The sequence below is a fragment of the Squalius cephalus genome (assembly GCF_949319135.1).
Source record: "Squalius cephalus genome assembly, chromosome: 10".
Classification (NCBI taxonomy): domain Eukaryota; kingdom Metazoa; phylum Chordata; class Actinopteri; order Cypriniformes; family Leuciscidae; genus Squalius; species Squalius cephalus.
The window spans coordinates 15,983,405-15,995,587 of record NC_137131.1 but is presented as its reverse complement, the minus strand read 5'-3'; the positions used below and the strand labels follow the sequence as shown (position 1 = coordinate 15,995,587).

Below are 12,183 nucleotides of genomic sequence, written 5' to 3'. Positions count from 1 at the left end.
TCTCATGTATAATGCCGCTTCAGATTCGATTATCACATGTGCCGTAACTGAACATAGCACAGCAGTTCAAATGCAAAAATTATATTTTAGATATTTTACAGAGGGGGAGATTTTCAATGAATGACTTTTCATTTAACAATTTTTTATTCTATTCCATACTCAAAGCTGTGGTTTGTTTTAGAAGCAAACTTGCTGTTCAGAAGTTTGGGGGTAGCATCATTTGTTTGAAAAAAATGATCTTATGCTTACCAAGTCTGTGTTTATTTGATAAATAAAATGTGTTATATTGTGAAATGTATTACAATTTAAAATGACTGTTTTCTATTTTAATACATTTTAAAATTACATTTTATATAATATATTTGAAAACATAATTTATTCCTGTGATGCAAAGCTGAATTTTTAGCGGCCATTACTCCAGTCTTCAGTGTCACATGATCCTAATCATTCTAATATTCTGATTTTGGTATTTAAGAAACATTTCTTATCATTATTAAAGTTGAAAACGTTTTTTTTACTTTATTTATTTATTTATTTATTTATTTTATAATGTTCTCTGAGGTCCACTTATAATGTTATCAAGATTTTGACATTAAAAAACATCATAATTTAATAGGCTAATTTTTATCCTGTTTTTGACCCTCTCTTTAAAACACTCCGTTTTGATCGGTGTGCCGCATTCAAGATTTGGATGTAAACACCCACTGCTATGGTTGGGTAACAGTTTTGCATATTCCTTATGATTATCACAGTTGAAAACTGTTGTGCTTCTTAATATTTTTGTAATTTTTTTCCATAAATATTTGATGAATAGAAAGTTCAAATCTTTTGTATTATTATAAATGTCTTTGCTGTTGATTTTGATCAATTAATGCGTCTTATTACATATTAATTGCTTTAAATAAAATTGTACTGACCCCAAACTTCTGAACGGTAGTGTATATAGGAACGAAAATGGCACATGGGCTACTTTTACGATCTGTTTTTGCTATTTTTTGGGGGGAGTTTGACAGGCATTTAAACTGTCATCGTATGAAAAAGAACTATGTAATTTTTTTGGTTTTATGAAACAATGACAGAAGTCAGAGAAAATTATAATAACAGAAATTATGAACTGTTTCTTTAAGTCTTTTAACATAGAACAGAAAGTGTAAAAACCATGTTGTATTAAATAGGCTCTATATTATGTCATATATGGTCTTCCATGGCCTGTTACCTACTTATCTGGGTGTTTTTTGCTGTATATTAAATGACCATACATTCCTCCATTGCGGTTTTCAGAGGGCTGTGCTGTGTGTGTTTAAGGTCGTTTTAAGTTCCTGTGTATGTTGGGCGGGTCGGGAACCATTAGACATGTCTCTGCTGATGACTCAACGTTTTTTTTTGCGATGGTGTCTCTGAGGGAATCCCACTGTGTGTTTTGATGTGTATTGACCGAGTGGCTCTTGTGTCCACAGCTTTCTAGACTCAAACAGGAGCTGGCTCAGATGAGACAGGAGCTGCAGTACAAGGAAATGGGAGTGGAGACCCTACAGGAGTGAGTTCAAATGAATTAAACCTTTCCTCATGCACTTGTACACACAAAGCATGGGTGGATTAAGTGCATTTATTAATGGTGTTTGTTATGGCAAGCATCACTATTAGGCCTGCTATTGCTACTACATGGTTAGGAGTTAGTATTAAAGTATTTAACTTCGGCTTACAATAGCACCAGCTCTTTGGGGAGAGGTTTTCTATCAGATTTTTGTCTGCCAGATGACAACTAAAAGGGGAAAAGAGACAAGAATGCCATAGAGACCTACTCTTTTGATTTTGGAACAGTAAGAAACTACTTAACCAACAAGAACAGCCTAGCAATCTCATAGCGAATCACTCTAAATCATTCTGAACACTATCACACCATCACATTTTAAATTGTAAAACATAAAAATCTAGCATAAAATTATTCCTCCCTGCCCCCCAGTCTTTTTCGTGATTAACAATACATGACCCCACCCTGTCAAAAACTCTCATTAGTTTTTTTTTTATGTTTCCTGTTTATTCCTGAAACTTTTTTTTAAATGTCTACAAACTTTGGTTTTTGGACAGGTTCAGAGAGTGCACATCAAATAAGACACAGCATATGGTCAAGTCAATCAGTCTTTTCTATTGTTCAAATCACCACTCTCAAACTGTCGTAATGGGGACAGTATGTTAGCAACGACACAATTACTTGAAATTACATGAAGTAGAACATGTTCTTATTTGGTTTTATATACACTACCATTAAAAAGTTTGGGGTCAGTAACTTTAGGTTTTATGCTTTGGTTCAAAGCTTCTCGTTTTTTTATCCGCTTATCTGACATGCGAATATTCTACAAGACATCATATCTGTGTTGAATAGTAAGCATTTTATTGTAGCACAATGGGAGGCCAATCTTTTCTTTTAAAAGTTATTATGGATATTAATGTGGGTAATGAATTGGCTACAAAACAAAGTTCGAATGGAGTCATATGCTTAACATTTTGGCAAATTTGATTTCTGAAGTTTAATTTGAGTTAGAGGTTTAAAACAAACCCTACCCAGTGTGAGAGTCATCAATAGCTGTTTTGCTAGCACTCTAGTAATATTTTGTCAGGTAGAAAGAGTTCTTCATTTAGACAAGGCCGTCCTTATACTTAGCATAGCTAGCTAGTGGATTCAGGGCTAATTTCAGCCCTAATTTCACTATTATTCAGTTCAGTGGAGCAGCAAACCAAACAGTTACCAGATACCAAGCTCTAAAAAAAAATACAAATTAGTTACCTGCTCTGCAAATGTCTGATTAAACATACTTTTCTCATACTGCTTTCAGCACTAAAATATACCAAATAGAATAGAATAGTTGTGTTTTGAATTGCAGTGAAGCTGTTTGTTGGCTTTTTTGTAGTGTTTACTAGATTGTAGTGTAGTGTTTAGATTTTCTTTATTTAAAGTGATCCGGGAATATGTGTGGGGAATTTGACCTAAACCAACAAAAAAGCTTTGTGTGTGTGTGTATGTATGTCTGGAAAAGGAGACTCCACCTCAGGAAGAGGATGCACCAGTTGACTCTGGGTTGCCAAGGCAGGAAAAGCTCAATAAGCAGAGAAAGAGTGAGAGTCCGGAGCAGAGAGAGCGAGAGGAGGGGTGGGAAGAGATGAGGAGGGGGCAAAAAGTGCTTGAAAGCATTTTGAAAAACACAGAGATATCTTGCAGCAAATTCCTCCCTGCTTCCTGCATCCCAGTGAGGGCCCTTATCTCTTAGATAGAACACAACTCTACTTGCTCCCAGAATAGCAAGATTAACTCTTTACTCAGCGCTGTAAGAAAATGGAATCTCCCTCTTGACACGAGTCGTCAGAGCCTTGAGACCTCTGTAAATTTTATTTGATGTCCGTCTAATGTTCAGTTGAATATTTTGAGATATGTTGCCAGTGTCTAACAGCAGTCACTCTACTGTAGAAGTCGCATCAAAGCTTTGCTGTTTATATATAATACATATATGGTAAATATACAGTATATACAGTACAGGCCAAAAGTTTGGACACATTACTATTTTTAATGTTTTTGAAAGAAGTTTCTTCTGCTCATCAAGCCTGCATTTATTTGATCAAAAATACAGAAAAAATTTAATATTGGGATATATTATTACAATTTAAAATAATTGGTTTTCAATTTATTATACTTTAAATTATCATTTATTTCGGTGATGCAAAGCTGAATTTTCAGGATCATTTTCAGGATCATTTATTCAAAAAAAATTATTTTGAATAAATGCAGTTCTTTTTAACCTTTTATTCATCAAATATATTAGGCAGCAGAACTGTTTCCAACTTTGATAATGAATCATCATATTAGAATGATTTCTAAAGGATCATGTGATTGACTGGATGTCACATGTGACACTGAAGACTGGAGTAATGATCCTGAAAATTCAGCTTTGCATCACCGAAATAAATGATAATTTAAAGTATAATAAATTGAAAACCAATTATTTTAAATTGTAATAATATATCACAATATTACATTTTTTGCTGTATTTTTGATCAAATAAATGCAGGCTTAGATGAGCAGAAGAAACCTCTTTCAAAAACATTAAAAATAGTAATGTGTCCAAACTTTTGGCCTGTACTGTATTTGGGGTCAGGAAGACTTTAAAAAAAGAAAGAAAGAAATGAATACTTTGTGACAGTAAAGACATTCGTAATGTTACAAAAGATTTATATTTTAGATAAATGCTGTTCCTTTTTATTCATCAAAGAATACTGAAAAAGGGTTTTACAGTTTCCATAAAAAATATTATACAGCACAACTGTTTCTAACATTGATAAATTAATAAGAAATGTTTCTTGAGCACCAGATCAGCATCTTAGCATGATTTATGAAGGATCATGAGACACTGAAGACTGGAGTAATAAGTTATAAGGCTAAATAAATTACATTTAAAATATATTAAAATTCCAAACAGTTATTTAAAATTATAACAGCACAATATTTCTTTTTTTTATTTGTTATTTTTAATGTTTTATTGTATTTATTGTTTTTTTTTTAATCAACTATATATGCAGCCTTGGTGAGCACAAGAGACTTCTTTCAAAAATATAAAAAAATCTTGCCGTCCCAAACTTTTGACCGGTAGGGTATTTATATATTATGGAATGATTATAATCAGTGGAGGGACAACGAAGTCTAAGTATCATGATTTCAGCTCTATTCAAGCAAAATTTGAGAGAAGACTACAAACTATAAAAACTTTGCTCTCTTTCTCCTCGTGCTCGTCTGCGTCCTCCTTAACACCTGCACACATCAGCTTATAAATGTTTGTAACTTGTAAAATGCTGATATCAGTCTCCCCATGTTCATTACATAACATAACATAACAACATAAGAGTGTTTAGATGTGAGATTAATCTTAATTTAATACACACTTTATAAGAAATTTGTTCAATATATATATAGAAAAACTAAAAGGTCTTGAAAAACTTAAGGTCACTTCCTCCCTCCTCTTTCACCCTGTCTTTTTCACTTTCTACGTCTTAAAAACTAGCAGCCGGCCTGTCTGTTCTGTGTCACCAGGCAGTCGTGCGCTGTGATATTGGGGTGGAAAGGGTGGGTAGATGTCCGTAGTAGCCTGGCAGACTCGGGTCCTGGTCAGGCAGGGCTGTGAAAGGTTGGTGGTTTGAAGGGGGGAAACAAAGCCCTGCTTGTGTGGAGAGGAGGAGAGGAAGAGGCAGGGCAGGCGAGCTGACAGTACCTGCTGTTGGAGGAGGGTGGCCTGCAGGAAGTGGCCTATGGCTGGAGCTCAGGCGCCACGCCAGAGACATGCTGATGTAAAAGACATGCTTTACACAATCTCTCCCCCACTCCTGTGATTATAACCATCAAATTCGGCAACTTGAGAATCATATATTTCATTTAATATATTTTAATTTCCATTATGATCTGTATGATGGCTTAAGATGTTATCGTTTTTGCTGTATGCAATAGTATATTGAGAAACAAAACATTTCTTAATGCTTTCCAGTTCAAATTGATGAAAGGCAAAGTTTTTTAAGCTAGTTTAGCTGGTTGTTTCTGTTTCTAGAATGGCATCCTGTCTCTATGCCCAACATTTCAGGCATTACACTCTTAAGGATATATATCCCACAGTGCTTTGGTGCTTTAGAAGGCAGACATTCCCCGACGGGAGGGTTTTAGTGCAGTGCTCTCCAGTTTCACTCGCCTAATTATTATGCCTTTGAGACCAGAAGCTGGTTTAAGTTAAAACAATATTATTCCAACATGGCTAAATGGTTAACCAGTCTGTTAGACAGGTCAGCGAGGCAAGTTTTAATAAATCTAAGCTCACATCTACAGCTGCCATCTCACGTTTTCCTTTCAAGAGCAATAGTGTTTTTTTTCCCCTCTCTCTTTAACATTCTCATACTGTATGACTAAAGATGACGGTATATTAGCTTTGTGTGGAGCAGTGATGTTGGCTTGGCTCTGGTAGAGTAACACCCTGTTTGGCGTAAATAAACTCTGATGTCATTGCTAGTTTAACTCTTTATAATTAGTTGAGCGGCCTAAGACGGTAAGAATCTTTAAACCATAATATTTAGATATTTATGAACATACACATCCAGGCGCAGTCTGTGCACGGCCATGGAGAATTGAACACAATGTCAATCTACATTAAGATTAATCTGGGCTGCATTTACAGCAACAAATTGTGTTTAATAGAGAGTCAGAGGAAATGATGGCAGATGCCCAGTGCTTTGTGTATTTATTGTGTGTAAGAAAGATACCTGAATGTTTGTATTTTCTATTCTATTCTTTATTTACTCCCAGTACCTCAATAGCGATTAATCTCAGAAGGTTAACCACATGGCTGACGGTTTGTTCACTTGTGTGTTGTGTTGAGCAGAATTGACCGGAAGATGTCCAGCAGTCAGACCAACTACAAACTAGATGAAGCACAGGCCATCTTCAGCGAGCTCCGCAGCATTAAAAAGGCCATCAGCACCGGCGAGAAGGAGAGGCAGGACCTCATCCAGGTCAGATAGATACAAGTCCATCATCTTCATAGATTTTTCCTTGAAAGAGAAAATGTTTTTTAATATTTTTATACTTGGTTAACAAAATATGCAGAACTGTGGATTGTAGAAACACATCATCACAGTGTTGTTTTAGCAAACTCTCTTTCAGTTCAGCTCTTTTCTGGGCAGTAACACCCACTTTTCACAATCCGGTCAATCCCTAATGGATAAAATCAAGTCCTGCCCTGAATTTTTTTCTCATTGAAAATCCTGACTCACAGAATTGTCATGTTATTGAGGTGTAAAATGCACTGCAAACAGCAATTCGATTTGACTAAATGAATTCTATTTAGTTCCTGTCTACTGAATGCACCAATACATACTGAATAGACATTAATATCTCCCCTAATTTATCATTCATTTTAACACCTTCTCTCTTAACCTCCTCTCAATTTTCTTTTATTTTAAGAGGTGCTGCCATCTTGTGGTCATAACTGATTACTGGGGATTTCTGTTATGAATATTACTTTAATTTGTTATTCTTTTGTTGTGCACAGAGCCTGGCCAAGCTGACGCTGAACTTTTGTGACTCCATTAATGAGGTGGCCAACAATGCAGAAACCCTGGGTAACTCCTGTAGTGTTCAACAATACACGGACTCTGGATGCCAGACTGATCTGATGGGAGAGGTTTGTCAGGGTTTTGTTTTGCAACTGAAGTTTCAAAAGTTTGACAGTATGATTTTGTGTCATCAAAGAAATGCATTTAAAGTCATATATGCTAAGTAATTTAAAATTGTAATTCCTCTCTTACAGTTTGGCACCCAGGAGCCACCACTGCTTGCAGACAGAGTCAAACTCAATTGGCAGTATGAAGAGGCTAAAAAAAAGTAAGGAGATTAGCAGAAATGCACTGCATAACTGTTATTGACAACAAACATGTAAAAACAGTCGGTTGCTGGAAGTAAAATAAAATCCCATTCATTTTCTCTATAGAGAAATATATTTTTCAGAATAACCTATAAACATTAAAAGTTTGTATATGCGATTATATATGAATTAAGATGTCAGTCACTGTGTCCCAATTCACATACTATCCATCCTAAATGGTCTACTATTTCCAGTTAGATTTCGAATTGCAGATCCATGCACACTCTGACGGCTAATATTACCCACAACCCATTGCTCGTTGGATGAGGATGATTTGATTAGAACTACAAACACAAATAAAATAGTGTTTTAAAACTACAAACATGGTGGATGTGTGAAACAGACGGTTAAGAGGTTTGAGTGATTAATAATCAGTATCTAGCCTGATGAAAAAATATTTCTTAAATGTTTCTAAAATTATATTTCCTCTGCAACAACATTGTGAACTTTTATAAAGATAAGTTTGGACATTTTTGTGTTTTAAATGCATCATTATGCTAACACATAAGGAGAGTTCTCAGCATGAAGTACTCTTGCTTCATAAAAACAGTACATACTTTTAGAGAATAGTACAAGTTGGTCAATTGGGACTCAGCAAGTGTGATTTCAACATAATTTAAAAAAAAAAAAATCAATCAATGTTTTTGATTTGATGATATCATATGGAATGCATCATGAATGACGATGGAATGCGTCAAAAGACGTAACATGCCCACTTCTATATGATATTCTGGTTCCTAGATATGCATAGGGCGGGGCCCCATGTTAATATTAGAATTTCCACCAATTTTTCGTCTACTATGCAAATATCATAAGTCAAATCACTTTGGAAGTAGTATCACACCTGATTTCAGTCATGTGATTTCAAGGAGCAGAAGTTTTGTGACTTAGAACTGCTTTTCAGCCAGGCTGTGATTTCACAAGAGTATGATCCTGTGCCTCATCCACTGCCCTTAAGGGAAACCCTGTCTGGATTTGCTGTGTAATAATATTGCTACTACTTCACTGTAAATTTTAGTGGTTTGTGTAAAAGTAGAGTGGTGGATTGATGTGGCCTACATTGCATTTGGAAGCGCCTCTTTATTTTAGGAGGAACTGGTGCTGTAGTTTTTGGCTTCTGTGTTATAGCAGTGGCTCCTTGCAAACGTCTTTAAAAGATGCACGTTTCCATAGCAACAGAGTTGGCCACTGAGTGCCAGGTATGACATCAGAGAGAGACAGAGCGAGAAAGTAGGGGGGACCGGGGAAAAGAGAGTGAGCTGAGAGAAGAAGAAAGCTGTGGAAACTTGCATGCTCTCTTACTGAGTCACAATATCTGACCTCCAAAGTGCAGAAACACTTTGTGTTTCTCATGCCAAACATAAAGCTGCAGTGTCTCTCTGCTCTTTAATATTTTTGCCAGCCCTTTTACAAACACGGGTGCATGCATATTTACAATATAACATGCTGGACATGCCATTATTTCTCTTTACCATTATTATTTATTTTAATACTCTTTCTTTTCAGTTTTGAAATAAAATGTGATCAAAAATCCAGTAAATATTATTCCAATTTAATTATTTTAATACATTTTAAAATGTGTTTCTTGTGATGTTAAAGCTGATTTTTCAGAGGCCATTCCTCCAGACTTCAGTGATCCTTCAGAAATCATTCTAATATGCTGATTTGGTGCTCAAGAAACATTTCTTATTGTTATCAATGTTGAAACCAGTTGTGCTGCTTAATATTTTTGCAGAAGCCCCTGCTAATTTTTTTTCAGGATTATTTAATGAATAGAAAGTTCAAAAGAACAGCATTTATTTGAATTCAAATTTTTTGTCAAAATGTATAAGTCGCACTTGATCAAATTTAATGAATCCATCTTGAATAAAAGTACATTTTTCACTCTAACTGACTGGTGGAATGAATAGTATTGCATTTATGTGATATTAATCATGGAACTGTACTGTATCTGTAGCCTAGTGAACACAATCATTTGATCATGTCTCTCTCTCTGTCTCTCTCTGTCTCTCTCTCTCACTCTCTGTCTCTCTCTCTCTCTCTCTGTCTCTCTCTCTCTCTCTCTCTCTCTCTCTCTCTCTCTCTCTCTCTCTCTCTCTCTCTCTCTCTCTCTCTCTCTCTCTCTCTCTCTCTCTCTCTCTCTCTCTCTCTCTCTCTCTCTCTCTCTCTCTCTCTCTCTCAGGATGTCCAGTATTCAGCATCAGTTGGCTCAGTTGGACAGTGAGAGCTGGTCGGGACGCGCGGAGGCCGACCGGGATCTGGACTGTCTGCAGCTCCTGCGGGAGAAGGAGGCTCTGCTCCAGGAGATCACTCTGCTCAGCCAGCAGCAGCACTCCTCCGAAACTCTGCTCCAGCTGCAGGAGGAGAAGCGCAGGCTGGGGGACGAGGTGCAGAAAGCCCAGATTGTCCAGAGTCAGGGGGCCAATCAGAGGTTGGAATTTATTTCATAATGCACAGTCATGTATGGATGTTTAACATGTGTAGTATTCTAAGAGAAGATCAGTTCTTTTTTTCCTCAAAGTGTTTTTATTGGACATCTTATCAAACATAAGATAGACTTTACAATACATTTTCTTTTTATGTTAACCAATCCACCCACGAACAATCCCCACCTGTTGCACCAATACACATTAATTTGAGAAAAAAAACAAAAAAAAAACAATCGTTAAAGGACAAGTTCGGTATTTTACACTTAAAGCCCTGTTTACAGATCGTTTCTGATGAAATAGAACGGTTAAGATTAAAAAGTGGACACATGCTGCTGTCCCGAGAATTTTAGGTTTATTTCGCTTTCCCCCCCACCTACACAATGGCAGCCTATGGGCACTGGAACAATCCTTCATAAAACGCATTAAACTTTCGTTTACAAAGACGTGAAACTCACCGAGTGGTCAGGGGTGTTCAATGATATGCTCACAAAAAAATCGCTGCAAAAGATGCTTTCCAACAGGTGTTTTACCATTCGTTGTAAAACTCTGGACCTATTTTTCCAAACGTCTCACACCCGCAGATTCTTCCGTTGAGAGCTTGAATAATAAACACTCCAGCCCAGTTGGTGGCGATAATGCACCTTTGCCAATTACAAGCAAACCACTGGCATTTAATTGAATACACAGAAGAAGCAGAAGAAGAAGCGGCGGAGTAATACCGTACCGCACACAGCCCATCCAATTCAAGTCAATGGAGGAGACAAAAACTACGATAAAACCTGTTGGAAAGCATCTTTTGCAGCGATTTTTGTGTGAGCATATCAGTGAACACCCCTGACCACTCGGTGAGTTTCACGTCTTTGTAAACGAAAGTTTAATGCGTTTTAGGAAGGATTGTTCCAGTGCCCATAGGCTGCCATTGTGTAGGTGGGGGGGGAGAAGCGAAATAAACCTAAAATTCTCGGGACAGCAGCATGTGTCCACATTTTAATCTCAACCGTTCTATTTCATCAGAAACGATCTGTAAACAGGGCTTTAAGTGTAAAATACCTAACTTGTCCTTTAACATGTTTTAGAGAAGAAAGCACAAGTACGTACAGTAGATTACTCCTCTGAAATTGAGATTAGAGAGGGATCCACCTTCCTAATTTGGTCCAGAACCGGTTGCCATATATCAAAAAATTTATTGGCACAGCCTGCTGTAGCATACCTTATTTTTTCCATGGTCAGATTGTATAAAAGATCAATGAGCCACATTTTAAAAGTTGGAGGAGACTTATCTTTCCATTTAAACAGTATCTGCCGTCGAGCTAAAAGAGTGGTAAATGCTATGAGGCTTTTGTTGTTTTGATTTAAGTGAAAGTGCTGCGGTACAATGCCGAATACAGAGATCATGGCATCAGGTTCTACGACTGTCCCCAATGTGTCAGAAATAAATTTAAATATAGACTTCCAAAAATCTTCAAGTTTTGGACAGAACCAAAACATGTGAGACAGAGTGCCTGGTTCGGCTTCACATCTATCACAGTGAGGATCTATGTCTGATTTAAATTTTGCCAGTTTTACTTTAGACCAATGCAATCTATGAACAACTTTAAATTGGATCACTCGATGTCTTTGACATATTGAAGATGAGTGAATGCTTTTCAATACAAATTCCCATACATCCTCAGAGATTCCTATAGCCAGTTCCTCTTCCCACAATCTTTTCACGTGAGCTAGAGGTCCCATATTATGAGTATTCATTGCACTATAGATTTTACCAATGGCCCCCTTAGAGTATGGATTCACTTTTAGAACAGTCTCAAGCAGTGTCTCAGGTGGTAATGAGGGGAAGTGACTAATAGATGATGCTACAAAACTGCGAAGTTGAAGATATTTAAAGAAGTGAGTGTTGGGAATTTGGAATTTAGTTTTCACTTGCTGAAAGGTTGCAAAAGTACCTTCAATATACATATCCTTTAGTGCCTTAAGGCCGTTTACAGACCAGACACCAAAAGAGTCATCTATAATAGAAGGGGTAAACATGTGATTTCTTACTATGGGAGCATAGACTGATATATCATTAAGTGAAAAATGTCTTCTAAACTGTCCCCATATTTTGAAGGAGTGCTTAACCACTGGATTCAGAGAGTAATTATATATTGGATGAGGTGATGGCAATGTTGAGCAGAGTAATGCATGTAAAGAAGCAGGATGGCATGACAAGTTTTCAAGGGTCAGCCACTTAGGACCACCAGCATGCGAATTAAACCAATATAGCATAGAACGCGCATTGACTGCCCAATAATAATACTGAAAATTGG

At 36.7% G+C, this 12,183-nt stretch overlaps 1 protein-coding gene across 1 annotated transcript in view; it reads left to right on the top strand.

Moving 5' to 3' along the window:
- wwc3 (WWC family member 3) overlaps positions 1 to 12,183 on the top strand; it is a 51,711-nt gene that overhangs the window by 28,742 nt on the left and 10,786 nt on the right. The window contains exons 5-11 of the mRNA XM_079884065.1: positions 1,458 to 1,537; positions 6,408 to 6,537; positions 7,077 to 7,208; positions 7,335 to 7,408; positions 9,631 to 9,879; positions 10,954 to 10,967; positions 11,235 to 11,302. Of these exons, the coding sequence (XP_079740191.1) occupies positions 1,458 to 1,537; positions 6,408 to 6,537; positions 7,077 to 7,208; positions 7,335 to 7,408; positions 9,631 to 9,879; positions 10,954 to 10,967; positions 11,235 to 11,302 (747 nt within the window). The remainder of the gene's footprint in view (positions 1 to 1,457; positions 1,538 to 6,407; positions 6,538 to 7,076; positions 7,209 to 7,334; positions 7,409 to 9,630; positions 9,880 to 10,953; positions 10,968 to 11,234; positions 11,303 to 12,183) is intronic.